This window comes from Oncorhynchus keta, chromosome 35 (genome assembly GCF_023373465.1).
Source record: "Oncorhynchus keta strain PuntledgeMale-10-30-2019 chromosome 35, Oket_V2, whole genome shotgun sequence".
NCBI classification, from domain to species: domain Eukaryota; kingdom Metazoa; phylum Chordata; class Actinopteri; order Salmoniformes; family Salmonidae; genus Oncorhynchus; species Oncorhynchus keta.
In genome coordinates, this window is record NC_068455.1 from 35,969,353 (window position 1) to 35,987,919 (window position 18,567).

At 48.2% G+C, this 18,567-nt stretch overlaps 1 protein-coding gene across 6 annotated transcripts in view; it reads left to right on the forward strand.

Moving 5' to 3' along the window:
• Positions 1 to 18,567, forward strand: part of LOC118368441 (palmitoyltransferase ZDHHC14-like) — a 98,656-nt gene that overhangs the window by 71,591 nt on the left and 8,498 nt on the right. For all 6 annotated transcript variants that reach the window (XM_052496937.1, XM_052496932.1, XM_052496936.1 and 3 more), the window contains 5 exons: positions 4,755 to 4,892; positions 6,078 to 6,126; positions 7,680 to 7,782; positions 11,488 to 11,597; positions 16,305 to 16,407. In XM_052496937.1, the coding sequence (XP_052352897.1) occupies positions 4,755 to 4,892; positions 6,078 to 6,126; positions 7,680 to 7,782; positions 11,488 to 11,597; positions 16,305 to 16,407 (503 nt within the window). The remainder of the gene's footprint in view (positions 1 to 4,754; positions 4,893 to 6,077; positions 6,127 to 7,679; positions 7,783 to 11,487; positions 11,598 to 16,304; positions 16,408 to 18,567) is intronic.

An 18,567-nucleotide genomic window follows, 5' to 3' on the forward strand; every position in this document is an offset into this window, starting at 1 on the left:
AAGACACCCCCAATAAAGGAGTGGTTCTGCAGGTGGTGACCACAGACCACTTCTCAGTTCCTATACTTCCTGGCTGATGTTTTGGTCACTTTTGAATGCTGGCGGTGCTTTCACTCAAGTGGTAGCATGAGACGGAGTCTACAACCCACACAAATGGCTCAGGTAGTGCAGCTCATCCAGGATGGGACATCAATGCGAGCTGTGGCAAGAAGGTTTGCTGTGTCTGTCAGCGTAGTGTCCAGAGCATAGAGGCGCTACCAGGAGACAGGCCAGTACATCAGGAGACGTGGAGGAGGCCGTAGGTGGGCAACAACTCAGCAACAGGACCGCTACCTCCGCCTTTGTGCAAGGAGGAGCAGGAGGAGCACTGCCAGAGCCCTGCAAAATGACCTCCAGCAGGCCACAAATGTGCATGTGTCTGCTCAAACGGTCAGAAACAGACTCCATGAGGGTGGTAGGAGGGCCTGACGTCCACAGGTGGGGGTTGTGCTTACAGCCCAACACCGTGCAGGACGTTTGGTATTTGCCAGAGAACACCAAGATTGGCAAATTCAAATTCACCAAATCCACCAATTCGCCCTGTGCTCTTCACATATGAAAGCAGGTTCACACTGAGCACATGTGACAGAGTCTGGAGATGCCGTGGAGAACGTTCTGCTGCCTGCAACATCCTCCAGCATGACCGGTTTGGCGGTGGGTCAGTTATGGTGTGGGGTGGCCTTTCTTTTGGGGGCTGTACAGCCCTCCATGTGCTCGCCAGAGGTAGCCTGACTGCCATTGGGTACCGAGATGAGATCCTCAGACCCCTTGTGAGACCATATGCTGGTGCGGTTGGCCCTGGGTTCCTCCTAATGCAAGACAATGCTAGACCTCATGTGGCTGGAGTGTGTCAGCAGTTCCTGCAAGAGGAAGGCATTGATGCTATGGACTGGCCCGCCCATTCCCCAGACCTGAATCCAATTGAGCACATCTGGGACATCATGTCTTGCTCCATCCACCAACACCACGTTGCACCACAGACTGTCCAGGAGTTGGCGGATGCTTTAGTCCACGTCTGGGAGGAGATCCCTCAGGAGACCTTCCGCCACCTCATCAGGAGCATGCCCAGGCATTGTAGGGAGGTCATACAGGCACGTGTAGGCCACACACACCACTGAGCCTCATTTTGACTTGTTTTAAGGACATTACATCAAAGTTGGATCAGCCTGTAGTGTGGTTTTCCACTTTAATTTTGAGTGTGACTCCAAATCCAGATCTCCATGGGTTGATAAATTTGATTTCCATTGATAATTTTTGTGTGGTTTTGTTGTCAGCACATTCAACTATGTAAAGAAAAAAGTATTTAATAAGAATATTTCATTCATTCAGATCCAGGATGTGTTATTTTGGTGTTCCCTTTATTTTTTTGAGCAGTGTATATACAGGGGACAGGACAATCAAAACAGACATCCCACTGCTACGCCATCTTGGACATATCTATGTCCCTTTGTGTTTGTGTGCTCTGCACGTACACGTAGCTAAAAGCTGTGTCATGTCACACGGACATCCCTCCATAGGAATGTTTAATAGAGCTATCTACTGCTAGGGTGTTCCCGACCGATCAACCATGGGCCTCTCAGCCTCCCCTCCAGGCCCGCCAGAGCCTCAGTAATCACTGCTCAGCCTCCACAGAGCCACTGTCTCCCTCCTGTTGTGTTCTCCTGTCCTGTACCCAGAGACGGTTCCCATATGGCCAGGGATTTATGGGCTCATTAACGCCTAGCAGAGCCGAGGAAGATAGATGATAGAACAGAACGTTTCATAACTCACTGTGTGAATCACCCACCGTGGCGTGTTCTGTTGTGGGGAGGATGGAGCTGCATGTACCCACTGAACAACAACTTTCTCGGATTCCTACTCTAGCTCCCTCTATCCATCCTTCTCCACCCACCTGCAGCGCAGTCTCTCCTATCCCCTCTGTCTGTCATTCTGACTGTGGCAGAAAAAACAGGCCACTCCCCGAGGCAGTGGAGGAAGAAGCAGGAGGATTTGCTTCTCTCTTCCACACGAGCGGTGAGCTTGCTCTCTCTAGGCTTCTTCTCTTTCTGTCTGGCCTGCCTGAGATTCCGTGACTTGCCTAGAGGTCTTCTCAACCTCCTCGACACAGAACACATGGCTGTGAGGAGAGGCCCTGCCAACTCCTGTCTTCCTCTCCTACTCTACCCAGCTCCCTTCATCCACTATTACCTTCTCATAACATTCTCTGTTTTTCTCTCTTCCATAAGCTTCTCTCCCACTTCCCATAAACAGCATGCAAATTCTCGATCATCTTGACATAGCTTGTAGCATGGAGATTTAAACTGCAGGTATCGCAGAGATGTTTATTTGATTCGTGTTCCAAATATATAGTATTTACACAACAGTTTAAAGCTCTGAACAGTCAGCCTGGTAACACTACTGAGTGGTGTCTGAAGCAGTCAGCCTGGTAACAGTACCGAGTGGTGTCTGAAGCAGTCAGCCTAGTAACACTACTGAGTGGTGTCTGAAGCAGTCAGCCTGGTAACACTACTGAGTGGTGTCTGAAGCAGTCAGCCTGGTAACACTACTGAGTGGTGTCTGAAGCAGTCAGCCTGGTAACACTACTGAGTGGTGTCTGAAGCAGTCCGCCTGGTAACAGTGAGGAGTAGTGTCTGAAGCAGTCAGCCTGGTAACACTACCGAGTGGTGTCTGAAGCAGTCGGCCTGTGTCTAAGTCAGCCTGGTAACAGTGCGGAGTGGTGTCTGAAGCAGTCAGCCTGGTAACACTACTGAGTGGTGTCTGAAGCAGTCAGCCTGTGTCTGAAGCAACACTCAGCCTGGTAACACTGAGTGGTGTCTGAAGCAGTCAGCCTGGTAACAGTGAAGCAGTCAGTGGTAACACTACTGAGTGGTGTCTGAAGCAGTCAGCCTGGTAACAGCCTGGTAACACGGAGTGGTGTCTGAAGCAGTCAGCCTGGTAACACTACTGAGTGGTGTCTGAAGCAGTCAGCCTGTCTGAGTGGTGTCTGAAAGCAGTCAGCCTGGTAACAGTACCGAGTGGTGTCTGAAGCAGTCAGCCTGGCCTGTGTCTGAAGCAGTCAGCCTGGTAACACTACTGAGTGGTGTCTGAAGCAGTCAGCCTGGTAACACTACCGAGTGGTGTCTGAAGCAGTCAGCCTAGTAACACTACTGAGTGGTGTCTGAAGCAGTCAGCCTGGTAACACTGAGTGGTGTCTGAAGCAGTCAGCCTGGTAACACTACTGAGTGGTGAGTGGTGTCTGAAGCAGTCAGCCTAGTAACATTACTGAGTGGTGTCTGAAGCAGTCAGCCTGGTAACACTACTGAGTGGTGTCTGAAGCAGTCAGCCTGGTAAGCACTAACTGAGTGGTGTCTGAAGCAGTCAGCCTGGTAACACTACTGAGTGGTGTCTGAAGCAGTCAGCCTGGTAACACTACTGAGTGGTGTCTCTGCCTGGTAACACTACTGAGTGGTGTCTGAAGCAGTCAGCCTGGTAACACTACTGAGTGGTGTCTGAAGCAGTCCGCCTGGTAACAGTGAGGAGTGGTGTCTGAAGCAGTCAGCCTGGTAACACTACTGAGTGGTGTCTGAAGCAGTCAGCCTGGTAACACTACTGAGTGGTGTCTGAAGCAGTCAGCCTGGTAACACTACTGAGTGGTGTCTGAAGCAGTCAGCCTGGTAACACTACTGAGTGGTGTCTGAAGCAGTCAGCCTGGTAACACTACTGAGTGGTGTCTGAAGCAGTCAGCCTGGTAACACTACTGAGTGGTGTCTGAAGCAGTCCAGCCTGGTAACAGTGAGGAGTGGTGTCTGAAGCAGTCAGCCTGGTAACAGTGAGGAGTGGTGTCTGAAGCAGTCAGCCTGGTAACAATGAGGAGTGGTGTCTGAAGCAGTCAGCCTGGTAACAGTGAGGAGTGGTGTCTGAAGCAGTCAGCCTGGTAACAGTGAGGAGTGGTGTCTGAAGCAGTCAGCCTGGTAACAGTGAGGAGTGGTGTCTGAAGCAGTCAGCCTGGTAACACTCTGACACATTGGACTCCATTATAATGGTCCTCTCCATCTTGTCAGCTCCAAGTCCTCACACAGTCACTCAAGTTCCTAATGGAGGTCTCATAGGATGCTATTATCCATGTGCCTACAGTATCACTCATTCACAGACCAACTCAACTCAGCAGCAGAGTTTGGATAGCCTCCCTCCCTCTCCTCTGTGTAATAGGTTGTGTTTGAATAGGCAGCAGAAGCAGTCTGAAAGAGTAGCTAATCATGCCAGGGCTCAGAGGGAATGCTTACTTCCTGAAATGTACATGTAATGTGGACCACTTCCATTATAATCACAGTTCACATTCTGCCTGGGAGGTTTAGGTAGGAGTTTGGTTGAGTCAGGAAGGCACGGTGCTGTCTGTGTGTGACAGGTACTTGTAACTCAAAATAACAACCTTTTAATTTGGCATCAAGGTGGCAACAGTAAACTGTGTGTGGGGCATGGTTTAAACTGTGTGTGGGGCATGGTTTAAACTGTGTGTCTGTGGTGCTTTGAAATGGACCGCTGTTTTCAGAGGCATTACTTTACCTGCCTTTGTACCTGCAGCCAGCTTCCTCTCAATGGCAGGTTGGCAGTGACTCAAAACTCTAGTAAACTCTTGTTTGTGTGTGTGTGTGTGTGTGTGTGTGTATTTCTTTCCCAAATGTTGTTGCACTTGCTTAATGTGTCTTTAATGCACGTCTTTCTGTCTCTCCCCGCAGAGCGTTTTGACCACCACTGCCCGTGGGTGGGGAACTGTGTTGGGAAGAGGAACTACCGTTTCTTCTACATGTTCATCCTCTCCCTCTCTTTCCTCACAATCTTTATCTTCGCCTTTGTCATCACACACGTCATCCTGCGTAAGTAGCGACCAATAAAGAGCACACACCTCTTCCTCTTCATCCGGTCCTGGTTGTGTTGGAGCAGCCAACCAGCAGGCTGTAAGTGGGCGTTGTGAAGCCCAGCACTATTCTGGCTCCTTACCACCCCCCCCCCCAAGTGTGAGATGATGTATGGGTGGGAGAGTGGGTGGATGTGTGCTGGACTGGGGAAAACTAACAGAAGAAAAGACAGACACCGTTAATCAACAGAGAATATTCTCTGCACTTCATGTCTCTTTGTGACTTTGTGGGCATGGGTGAAACAGAAATAAAACTCTCCCTTTTTTCAGAGACGTCTGCTCTGTTAGATTGTCAGCCCCCATCTCGACAACCAGGTCAACAAGCCTCTCCTGTACAGCCCATATACTTACCGTCATCTTCTCAGAGGAGCTGTGGAGGGCACCCAGCTAGAAACACCTGTCACTGTTATGGATGAGACGAGAAACACAGGGATCAATATGTCTCTGGTGACTGAATTTGGCTAGATGGCCATATTGGATTGTGCTCCCTCTCCTCCCCTCTCTAGCCTCCCTTTCCCCAGACGGCAGTTAAAATGGAATGGCAATTAAAGTGGGTGTGATCTGTCTTGCTCAGCCTCGTCATACTTGCTGACGTCGCCCATTTGGTTTGAAGAGAAAAGCTACCGGGTGTTTATGGCGTATGATATCCAATCCACCCTGCACTGTTCAACGAAAACCTAGACACACAGCACACTCTGTAGGTTTATCACTCTGTTCGGTGCCAATACAGGCAGGTGCCCTCCTATCCGCTGCTCTCTGCACATCCATATACCTACCCTATCTGTCAAAGCGCTTCACTGTAGACTAACGGTGTTGTCCCTTTTTGAGAGAGGCTCTCACTCCCTAGCATTGTGCGAGATTCAGATAGTGTTGGTTTGACATACTGGTATGTTGTATGTAGTCAGTTTTGAGGGTGATAGGCCCTATCCCCTACCAGCCTAAAGTACATTTGATTCGCTCTGTTCAAAGTCGAGCTCTGTGGCTGACCTAATTGCCAGCTGTGATATACCGGGTAATTTGCCAGTGATTTGAATGCGAGGAATCGGATTAAAGACGATTTTAAAGTTCCTTTTGAGTTTAATTTTTTTTTTTTTTTTTAAAGATGTACTGTCATTAAACTCTCTCCTCTTGTCTCTCTCTGCAGGATCCCATCGATATGGGTTCCTCAACACACTCAAAGACAGTCCTGCCAGATATCCTTTCTTGCAATAGTGATCTATATGCAAAGTGTGTGTGTGTGTGTGTGTGTGTGTCATGTTACCCTTGATCTCAGGCCTGTGCCATTCCCTGCCAATTGCGTTTTACAGTTGCTAAGTGCAAGTGCCAACTTCCACTCCCTGTCTCTGCCATGCTGTGACCTGTTCTGTTCCTCAGCCCTGCTGTGCATGACAGTTGTCCCCTACTCTGATAGGCTTACATAGCCTCTGTCTCCCAGGCTTTCTCTCTCTCTCTCCCTCCCTCCCTCTTCATCTACAGTATATCTCTCTCTGTACAGTATTTGTCTCCCTCCATCCTCCCTCAGCGTTGCTGCGTTCCAAACAGCCGGATTTGTCCGTGTTGGGTCCTCCCCAGAGGTTGACAGCTGCCTGGGGTGGAGAGGACGAGGAGGGTGACTCTAGCTGACCCTGTGGTTGACCCTGTTGTCATTACTGTCCCGAAGGCTGCAGAAGCTAGCTCACCCGTAGCCTCTGCACAACAGTACTGGGACCAATTTGGTCACGTCACATAGATGTATTTTTCGAATGCTTTTTAGTTACGAATCGTCTTATGGAAAGCCTCGCTAATTGTGCCGTCCTTACAACTCTTCTGTAACCTCTGTTAACGCAAGGTCATACTCACCCCTCCCATGCCGCTTATCTCTCAGACGCTTGTAGACGGTATTCTCCATGTCAGTGTCGCCAATAAGCTGCCGGTCTGTCCCTCTGTCTGCAGGGCGTGCTGCTACTCTCTCTCTCTCTCTCTCAGCGAGATACGGAGCACGCCGTGCCTGCTGGGGAGGAACCGCGTGGCGGGCTCGGCTGATAACACAGCAGCCTCGTCTCCTACGGCAGCACAGAGCTTTCAAGATGAGGCCTGATAACATCTCACCAATCTCCCGTGTGTGAATGGTGACCTCTCTGCTTGTCCTTGAGAGAGAGAGAGAGAGAGAGAGAGAGAGAGAGAGAGAGAGAGAGAGAGAGAGAGAGAGAGAGAGAGAGAGAGAGAGAGAGAGAGAGAGAGAGAGAGAGAGAGAGAGAGAGAGAGAGAGAGAGAGAGAGAGAGAGAGAGAGAGAGAGAGAGAGAGAGAGAGAGAGAGAGAGAGAGAGATGAGGTGGCGTGAGAAAGTAATCCTGGAGTAGACAGTCATTTGATTAACTCTGTCTTGCCCGATGTCAGTAAGCCACTGGCTGTATGTGCATGCAGAATGACATTGGCAGCCCAGGGGAAGCTCCGTTACATAACTCCTCTCGTCCTGAGATACCACTGCTCCTTATTCTGATCATGCTATTGGATGCTACTGTTTCGCTGTGCCACCACTGCTGTTTCCAGTCAACTGGACATAGGGCCAGGACAGGCATTGGCAGCAGGTCTATCCGTAGCTGTTGGTACTGTGTGTAGGCTTGTGTCCTTTCTTCTACTCTGCGTTTGACGTGTGTCTGTCAGGGAGAGAGAGAGCGGATGTGTTTTTGACTCTCAGCTGTAGCATATTGACTGAGTATGTGTGTGTGTGTGTGTGTGTGTGTTGGTTCCTTAACCCTTTGGTCACTGTGCTGGAGGTGGTGGTGTGTTTCTTCTCTGTCTGGTCCATAGTGGGGCTGTCTGGATTCCACACGTACCTGATCAGTTCCAACCAGACCACAAACGAAGATGTGAGTACATATACACAACACACACACTTCGCGCTACACCACAAATTAAGTAGGTGTTTAAGTGGATTCCTCTTAAATTTGCTGAAGTTCTTGTCTGTAAAACATCCAGTACCTACAAGGTTCCTCCATTCCCCCAGCCTTCTCCTGTCTGCTACCAGATTACACATAGACACTACTAGACCCCCAGCCTTCTCCTGTCTGCTACCAGGTTACACATAGACACTACTAGATCCCCAGCCTTCTCCTGTCTGCTACCAGATTACACATAGACACTACTAGACCCCCAGCCTTCTCCTGTCTGCTACCAGATTACACATAGACACTACTAGACCCCCAGCCTTCTCCTTTCTGCTACCAGATTACACATAGACACTACTAGACCCCCAGCCTTCTCCTGTCTGCTACCAGATTACACATAGACACTACTAGACCCCCAGCCTTCTCCTGTCTGCTACCAGATTACACATAGACACTACTAGACCCCCAGCCTTCTCCTGTCTGCTACCAGATTACACATAGACACTACTAGACCCCCAGCCTTCTCCTGTCTGCTACCAGATTACACATAGACACTACTAGACCCCTAGCCTTCTCCTGTCTCCTACCAGATTACACATAGACACTACATTTAACATTACATTTAAGTCATTTAGCAGACGCTCTTATCCAGAGCGACTTACAAATTGGTGCATACACCTTATGACATCCAGTGGAGCAGCCACTTACAATAGTGCATCTAAATCTTTTGGGGGGGTGAGAAGGATTACTTACCCTATCCTAGGTATTCCTTGAAGAGGTGGGGTTTCAGGTGTCTCCGGAAGGTGGTGATTGACTCCGCTGTCCTGGCGTCGTGAGGGAGTTTGTTCCACCATTGGGGGCCAGAGCAGCGAACAGTTTTGACTGGGCTGAGCGGGAACTGTACTTCCTCAGTGGTAGGGAGGCGAGCAGGCCAGAGGTGGATGAACGCAGTGCCCTTGTTTGGGTGTAGGGCCTGATCAGAGCCTGGAGGTACTGAGGTGCCGTTCCCCTCACAGCTCCGTAGGCAAGCACCATGGTCTTGTAGCGGATGCGAGCTTCAACTGGAAGCCAGTGGAGAGCGGAGGAGCGGGGTGACGTGAGAGAACTTGGGAAGGTTGAACACCAGACGGGCTGCGGCGTTCTGGATGAGTTGTAGGGTTTAATGGCACAGGCAGGAGCCCAGCCAACAGCGAGTTGCAGTAATCAAGACGGGAGATGACAAGTGCCTGGATTAGGACCTGCGCCGCTTCCTGTGTGAGGCAGGGTCGTACTCTGCGGATGTTGTAGAGCATGAACCTACAGGAACGGGACACCGCCTTGATGTTAGTTGAGAACGACAGGGTGTTGTCCAGGATCACGCCAAGGTTCTTAGCGCTCTGGGAGGAGGACACAATGGAGTTGTCAACCGTGATGGCGAGATCATGGAACGGGCAGTCCTTCCCCGGGAGGAAGAGGAGCTCCGTCTTGCTGAGGTTCAGCTTGAGGTGGTGATCCGTCATCCACACTGATATGTCTGCCAGACATGCAGAGATGCGATTCGCCACCTGGTCATCAGAAGGGGAAAGGAGAAGATTAATTGTGTGTCGTCTGCATAGCAATGATAGGAGAGACCATGTGAGGTTATGACAGAGCCAAGTGACTTGGTGTATAGCGAGAATCAGAGAGGGCCTAGAACAGAGCCCTGGGGGACACCAGTGGTGAGAGCGCGTGGTGAGGAGACAGATTCTCGCCACGCCACCTGGTAGGAGCGACCTGTCAGGTAGGACGCAATCAAGCGTGGGCCGCGCCGGAGATGCCCAACTCGGAGAGGGTGGAGAGGAGGATCTGATGGTTCACAGTATCGAAGGCAGCCGATAGGTCTAGAAGGATGAGAGCAGAGGAGAGAGAGTTAGCTTTAGCAGTGCGGAGCGCCTCCGTGATACAGAGAAGAGCAGTCTCAGTTGAATGACTAGTCTTGAAACCTGACTGATTTGGATCAAGAAGGTCATTCTGAGAGAGATAGCGGTAGAGCTGGCCAAGGACGGCACGCTCAAGAGTTTTGGAGAGAAAAGAGAGAAGGGATACTGGTCTGTAGTTGTTGACATCGGAGGGATCGAGTGTAGGTTTTTCAGAAGGGGTGCAACTCTCGCTCTCTTGAAGACGGGAGGGACGTAGCCAGCGGTCAGCGATGAGTTGATGAGCGAGGTGAGGTAAGGGAGAAGGTCTCCGGAAATGGTCTGGAGAAGAGAGGAGGGGATAGGGTCAAGCGGGCAGGTTGTTGGGCGGCCGGCCGTCACAAGACGCGAGATTTCATCTGGAGAGAGAGGGGAGAAAGAGGTCAGAGCATAGGGTAGGGCAGTGTGAGCAGAACCAGCGGTGTCGTTTGACTTAGCAAACGAGGATCGGATGTCGTCGACCTTCTTTTCAAAATGGTTGACGAAGTCATCTGCAGAGAGGGAGGAGGGGGGGATTCAGGAGGGAGGAGAAGGTGGCAAAGAGCTTCCTAGGGTTAGAGGCAGATGCTTGGAATTTAGAATGGTAGAAAGTGGCTTTAGCAGCAGAGACAGAGGAGGAAAATGTAGAGAGGAGGGAGTGAAAGGATGCCAGGTCCGCAGGGAGGCGAGTTTTCCTCCATTTCCGCTCGGCTGCCCGGAGCCCTGTTCTGTTCTACACTACTAGACCCCAGCCTTCTCCTGTCTGCTACCAGATTACACATAGACACTACTAGACCCCTAGCCTTCTCCTGTCTGCTACCAGATTACACATAGGCACTACTAGACCCCCAGCCTTCTCCTGTCTGCTACCAGATTACACATAGGCACTACTAGACCCCCAGCCTTCTCCTGTCTGCTACCAGATTACACATAGACACTACTAGACCCCCAGCCTTCTCCTGTCTGCTACCAGATTACACATATACACTACTAGACCCCCAGCCTTCTCCTGTCTGCTACCAGATTACACATAGACACTACTAGACCCCTAGCCTTCTCCTGTCTCCTACCAGATTACACATAGACACTACTAGACACCCCCAGCCTTCTCCTGTCTGCTACCAGATTACACATAGACACTACTAGACCCCCTAGCCTTCTCCTGTCTGCTACCAGATTACACATAGACACTACTAGACCCCCAGCCTTCTCCTGTCTGCTACCAGATTACACATAGACACTACTAGACCCCCAGCCTTCTCCTGTCTGCTACCAGATTACACATAGACACTACTAGACCCCCAGCCTTCTCCTGTCTGCTACCAGATTACACATAGACACTACTAGACCCCCAGCCTTCTCCTGTCTGCTACCAGATTACACATAGACACTACTAGACCCCCAGCCTTCTCCTGTCTGCTACCAGATTACACATAGACACTACTAGACCCCCAGCCTTCTCCTGTCTGCTACCAGATTACACATAGACACTACTAGACCCCCAGCCCTCTCCTGTCTGCTACCAGATTACACATAGACACTACTAGACCCCCAGCCCTCTCCTGTCTGCTACCAGATTACACATAGACACTACTAGACCCAGGCAGCAAGTTGAGTTTTTCTCTCGAGGATCGATGGTTGTGGGGAAGACAGCCAGATCTCTTAGCTTTGACCTCATTTATTTCAAAGCAGTTTGCCTCATCACTCACCCCTTTTTATAAAAGTTTTAAGTGCTCTGTCACTGCTCTCTGTGACTGTTGTGTTTCTGTTTCAGATCAAAGGGTCGTGGTCGTCTAAAAGAGGGAAAGGCAATTATAACCCTTACAGCTACGGAAACATATTCACCAACTGCTGTGCAGCGCTGTGTGGACCCTTACCACCCAGGTAAGGACGGGCCTGTGTGTGTGTGCTTGCCTATGGAACTCTGGCATTCTTTTTTTACTTCCTAAAAATGTAACATATGGCCAGGGTTTGGTTCTAAATGTAATCAGTTAGTTACTATGTACAGGTCCAAAATTGTAATCAGTGGATTACACAAACTTGGTAATGTAATCCGATTACTTTCCTATTAAAGCACCTATGCAGTCTTTTTAATTGTATTCTTACATCACTGTATGTCTAATAGATCACTGTGTTTATTTAATGAAAATAGCTCCAAAATACATATATTTTTAAATAATTTATTTCCCTGAGCCTTTAGCCTGTCTGATCGTGTGGGCGTGAGGAAACAAATCTGAAGATGTTTACATTCACAGCCGTGATTGGCTTATAGGATGGTCTAGAGCCAACCCCCTTACCCAGATGAACAGTCAATGGTCTATTATGCTCTGGTCATTGTGATGTCATGATGGGGGCCAAAAGTTCCATCCTCAGCAGGCTGAAATTCCAGGCATTTTATTTTCCAAACAGCTCTTACACAAAAGGCACTTTCATAATTTTCACAATTTGAGTGTTATTTGAACCTCATGGTGTTGAAATGTAATGTTTTTAACTCCACTGCCCCTTGAAGAGGCTTTAGAAGAAGACTAAAAGGATCCATCAAACTCATGTGGCGTGTCATCATAGTGGTCTGTCTTGTGGTCAAGACTCACTCAGGTGGAGAAAAAAAAAGAAAGTCATTTCCTGCATTGTCAGAAAGCTAAAAAAATAGGCCGGTCACAGAGTTGATCTTGCGGGACTAGAGAGCCTGCTCTGAAATCATCTAGCGTCTCTCATTCAGACCTCGGATAGTACCGAGGATTTCAGCACCTCCCAGTGAGTTCAAACTATGCAGATGGATAACAGATGTAGTAATCATTGTATCTATAGAATCTTTGCCAATCATGGATTGATTGCTTATTAACTGGCCTCATTCAACACTTCATAGCTGAAACCCCATTCCATGACTATTCAGACCTGTGGTCTGCTTCCCACTCCCAACGTATCTCTCCTCATGTTCTACACACTTTCTGTGGTGTAGGCTCTGCTTCCCACTCCCAACGTGTCTCTCCTCATGTTCTACACACTCTCTGTGGTGGAGGCTCTGCTTCCCACTCCCAACGTATCTCTCCTCATGTTCTACACACTCTCTGTGGTGGAGGCTCTGCTTCCCCCTCCCAACGTGTCTCTCCTCATGTTCTACACACTCTCTCTGTGGTGGAGGCTCTGATTCTACACACACTCTCTGTGGTGGAGGCTCTGGTTCTACACACTCTCTCTGTGGTGGAGGCTCTGGTTCTACACTCTCTATGTGGTGGAGGCTCTGGTTCTACACAATCTCTGTGGTGGAGGCTCTGGTTCTACACTCTCCCTGTGGTGGAGGCTCTGCTTCCCACGCCCAACATGCCTCTCCTCATGTTCTACACACTCTCTCTGTGGTGGAGGCTCTGGTTCTACACTCTCTCTGTGGTGGAGGCTCTGGTTCTACACACTCTCTCTGTGGTGGAGGCTCTGGTTCTACACACTCTCTCTGTGGTGGAGGCTCTGGTTCTACACTCTCTCTGTGGTGGAGGCTCTGGTTCTACACACTCTCTCTGTGGTGGAGGCTCTGGTTCTACACAATCTCTGTGGTGGAGGCTCTGGTTCTACACAATCTCTGTGGTGGAGGCTCTGGTTCTCTCTGTGTTGGAGGCTCTATCTCCCCTTTTACAGTCCAGTTTTCCCCTCTCTGATGAGACAACACAACACGCAGCAGCTCCTCTGTGGCTTGACTGTGTGGTTAACTCTAAGGCTCCATTTCAAAAGGCACCTTATTTCCTATGTAGTGCGCTACTTTGACCAGAGCTTAGGCATAGGGTTCCGGTCAAAAGTAGGGCCCTATATAGGGAATTAGGGTGCCAATTTGGACACTCATAAAGGCATGGTACAGTGCGTCAGTAGCAGGTCATTAACAGTGAGACGAGAAAGTCTCTCCTTGGTAAAACACGTGTACAGACTAGAGAGAAATGGAATTAACAGGCCATAGTGGTTAAGGAGGCTTTTAGCCCAGGGGTTGTCAGTGTGTTTTACTGCTCTCTGTGTGAGAGTCCCAACCCAGCCTCCACTGCCCACAGCATTGCTCACTGGTAATGACTCTACTGGTTGGCAGGGGGAGATCCTCTATGGGCAGGTGGTGGGCAAAGGGGGTAGAGTGTGTGTGTGTGTGTGTGTCTGTTTCTCTTCTTCAGTTCACCTCCATTGAATTCCTGTAAGAGACTCCATTTCTCAGAGTCAACAGGCTCTCTGTTACTGATTACCCTACACACACACACACACACACACACACACACACACACACACACACACACACACACACACACACACACACACACACACACACACACACACACACACACACACACACAGGCCTCCCTCAGAGCTGTGTTTCCACTGGAAGAGATGTTTGTATTCCGTTAGAGCTGATCTGTGTCACTGTTTCATATCATCACACGGCCCCTGGATGTTATCACACACGGCTAACTCATGACTTCTCTATGTGCTTACACACCCTTATACACACACACACACACACACACACACACACACACACACACACACACACACACACACACACACACTATGACAATCCTGTTGCTTAACCTCAGCAGGTTCCCGCCTAACCAGCCATGTCTCAGCCTAGCAACGGTAGTGATCGAACAGAAATAATGATTCACTCCACTGATCTTTGCACGACCTCAATGATTGACTACCAAGAGGAGCGCCTGCATACAGAGTGAGACATTAGGCAGGGCACAAGTCTCCCCTTCGGGGGCTCCCTGGTGTCTGTCTGTGGCAGCTGTGTAGGTTAGGCCCTCTTGTTCTTTCACAATATTTGACTCTCTGAAAGGAATTTCATGTCTATTCTGCATCCTCTTAACGTTGAGTTACATTGTGTAAGGATATCTGCCAAGGATTTGAAATGAGAGTATTCAAGGAAATCAAAGCATTTCATTCACAAAATCTGTGTTTATAAGAATCATGGACACTCTTACTGACAGTTGTGGCTGCTTTGCGGGATGTATTGTTGTCTCTACCTTCTTGACATTTATGCTGTTGTCTGTGCCCAATAATGTTTGTACCCTGTTTTGTTCTGCTGCCATGTTGTGTTGCTACCATGTTGTTGTCATGTTGTGTTGCTACCATGCTGTTGTCATGTTGTGTTGCTACCATGCTGTTGTCATGTTGTGTTACTACCATGTTGTTGTCATGTTGTTGCTACCATGCTGTTGTCATGTTGTGTTGCTACCATGTTGTTGTCATGTTGTGTTGCTACCATGTTGTTGTCATGTTGTGTTGCTACCATGTTGTTGTCACGTTGTGTTGCTACCATGCTGTTGTCATGTTGTGTTGCTACCATGTTGTTGTCATGTTGTGTTGCTACCATGTTGTTGTCATGTTGTGTTGCTACCATGTTGTTGTCATGTTGTTGCTACCATGTTGTGTTGCTACCATGTTGTTGTTGTGTTGCTACCATGTTGTTGTCATGTTGTTGCTACCATGCTGTTGTCATGTTGTGTTGCTACCATGTTGTTGTCATGTTGTGTTACTACCATGTTGTTGTCATGTTGTGTTACTACCATGTTGTTGTCATGTTGTGTTGCTACCATGTTGTTGTCATGTTGTGTTGCTACCATGTTGTTGTCATGTTGTGTTACTACCATGTTGTTGTCATGTTGTGTTGCTACCATGTTGTTGTCATGTTGTGTTGCTACCATGTTGTTGTCATGTTGTGTTGCTACCATGCTGTTGTCATGTTGTGTTGCTACCATGTTGTGTTGCTACCATGTTGTTGTCATGTTGTGTTGTTGTCATGTTGTGTTGCTACCATGCTGTTGTCATGTTGTGTTACTACCATGTTGTTGTCATGTTGTTGCTACCATGCTGTTGTCATGTTGTGTTGCTACCATGTTGTTGTCATGTTGTGTTGCTACCATGCTGTTGTCATGTTGTTGCTACCATGCTGTTGTCATGTTGTGTTGCTACCATGTTGTTGTCATGTTGTTGCTACCATGCTGTTGTCATGTTGTTTTGCTACCATGTTGTTGTCATGTTGTTGCTACCATGCTGTTGTCATGTTGTGTTGCTACCATGTTGTTGTCATGTTGTGTTGCTACCATGCACTGTTGTCATATGTTGTTGTCATCCTAGGTCTCTCTTTGTGTAGTGTTGTCTCGTCATGTGTGTTTTAATCCTATATTTAAAAAAAAATAAAAATTTAAACCCAACCCTCATCCCCGCAGGAGTCCTTTTGGCAGGCCGTTATTGTAAATAAGAATTTGTTCTTAACTGACTTGCCTAGTTAAATAAAATACAAATAAATGTAGTTTCGGCAGGATCACTGCAAAATAAATATACAGTTTCAGCATTGCTTCAAAGTACAGTATTGAAATAGACTTGGACCTATGCCTGATTCATTTGTCGAGGAGGTAGGACCCTGTAAAATCAGTTAGAATTGTTTTCTTGATTCTACTAAGTTCAATAAAACATTTGAATATCCTGTTTTAATGTCTGGATTCCTTGATTGCATCTGCGTTCCCCCTGAAACACAGATATTATATAAGGTGTTAAGGAAGGGATCTACAATATTATTAATATCATTGAATGGTTTCCTCAGATATTTCTCTCTCTCTTCAGTCTCATCGACAGAAGAGGCTTTGTCCAATTGGACACGCCGCAGCCCATCCCGCCAACCAATGGCATCACCATGTACGGATCCACCCAATCACAGAGCCACATGGTAAGCCATTCTCCACTCAATCATTTCCAAACCTACTTATGACCATCATGTCATTGAAAACCCTCAAACTCAGACCCTGGTCATCTTAATATGGCTTATGTATTGCCTTCATTACCACATATACTGAACAGAAATGTAAAATGTTGGTTTCATAAGCTGAAATAAAAGATCCCAGACATTTTCCAGATGCAAGAAAAGCTTATTTCTCTCAGTTTGTGTACAAATGTGTGTACATCCATTTAGTGAGCATTTCTCCTTTGCCAAGATAATCCATCCTCCTGACAGGTGTGGCATATCAAGAAGCTGATTAAACAGGATGATCATTACACAGGTGCACCTTGTGCTGGGGACAGTAAAAAGCCACTCTAAAATGGGATTTTTTTCCCCCAAAACACAATGCCACAGATGTGTCAAGCTTTGAGGGAGCGTGCAATTGGCATGCTGAATGCAAGAATGTCCACCAGAGCTGTTGCCAGAGAACTGAATGTTAAGTTCTCTACCATAAGCCACCTCCAACTTATTTTTTGAGAATTTGGCTGTACATCCAACCGGCCTCACAATCGCAGACCACGTGTAACCATGCCAGCCCAGGACCTCCACATCTGGCTTCTTCACCTGCAGGGATTGTCTGAGACCAGCCACCCAGACAGCTGATGAAACTGAGGAGTGTTTCTGTCTGTAATAAGCCCTTTTGTGGGGAAAACCCATTCTGATTGGCTGAGCTTGGTTCCCCAGTGGGTGGGCCTGGCTGTTAAGTGGGTGGGCCAATGCCCTCCCAGACCCAGCAATGACCGCACCCCATCCCAGTCATGTGAAATCCATAGATCAGGGCCTAATTTATTTCAATTGTCTGATTTCCTTACATGAACTGTAACTCAGTAAAATCATTGAAATTGTTGCATTTATATTTTTGTTCTGAGTATATAGTGCATTCGGAAAGTATTCAGACCCCTTGACTTTTTTCAAAATTTTCTTACATTACAGCCTTATTCTAAAATGGATTAAATTGTTTATTTCCTCATTCAACCTACACACAATACATCATGATGACAAAGCAAAAACTGTTTTTTAGAAATATCACATTTACATAAGTATTCAGACTCTTTACTCAGTACTTTGTTGAAGCACCTTTGGCAGCGATGACAGCCTCGAGTCTTCTTGGGTATGACGCTACAAGCTTGGCACACCTGTATTTCGGGAGTTTCTCCCATTTTTCTCTGCAGATCCTCTCAAGCTGTCAGGTTGGATGGGGATCGTCGCTGTGCAGCTATTTTCAGGTCTCTCCAGAGATGTTCAATCGGGTTCAAGTCCGGGCTCTGACTGGGCCACTCAAGGACGTTCAGAGACTTGTCCTGAAGCCACTCCTGCATTGTCTTGGCTGTGTGCTTTGGGTCATTGCCCTGTTGGAAGGTGAACCTTCCAGTCCAGTCTGAGGTCCTTAGCGCTCTGGAGCAGGTTTTCATCAAGGATCTCTTTGTACTTTGCTCCATTCATCTTTCTCTCGATCCTGATTATTCTCCCAGTCCCTGCCGCTGAAAAACATCCCCACAGCATGATTCTCCCACCGCAATGCTTCATCATAGGGATAGTGCCTGGTTTCCTCCAGATGTGGCGCTTGGCATTCAGTCCAAAGAGTTCAATCTTTTCATCAGATCAGAGAATCTTGTTTCTCATGGTCTGAGATTCCTTTAGTTGTCTTTTGGCAAACTCCAGGCGGGCTGTCATGTGCCTTTTACTGAGGAGTGGCTTCCGCCTGGCGCCTCTACCATAAAGGCCTGATCGGTGAAGTACTGCAGAGATGGTTGTCCTTCTGGAAGGTTCTCCCATCTCCACAGAGGATGGCCGAACAGTGACCCATCTTTGGCTGACTCACCCTGGGAAACCCAGGACACGGTATTGCAGCTGTGCGTGGCAGTGCCAGCCTCTCCAGCTCTCCACTCATAGTAGCCTGGTGTTTCAGCCGTCGTCTTATATCCTGCAACATATTTCATCTGTAAACAATGGCTCAACTGTCAGCCTTGCAAACGAGATGGATAAACTATCCCAATCAATCTCTGGGGAATTATGATGACCAGCGGTATCACGTGTGTTATTGCAATCATCAACATTGGTACTTGGTTTAGGCAAGGGCAGGGTAGGTCAGAGCGTCGCTCTCTTTTC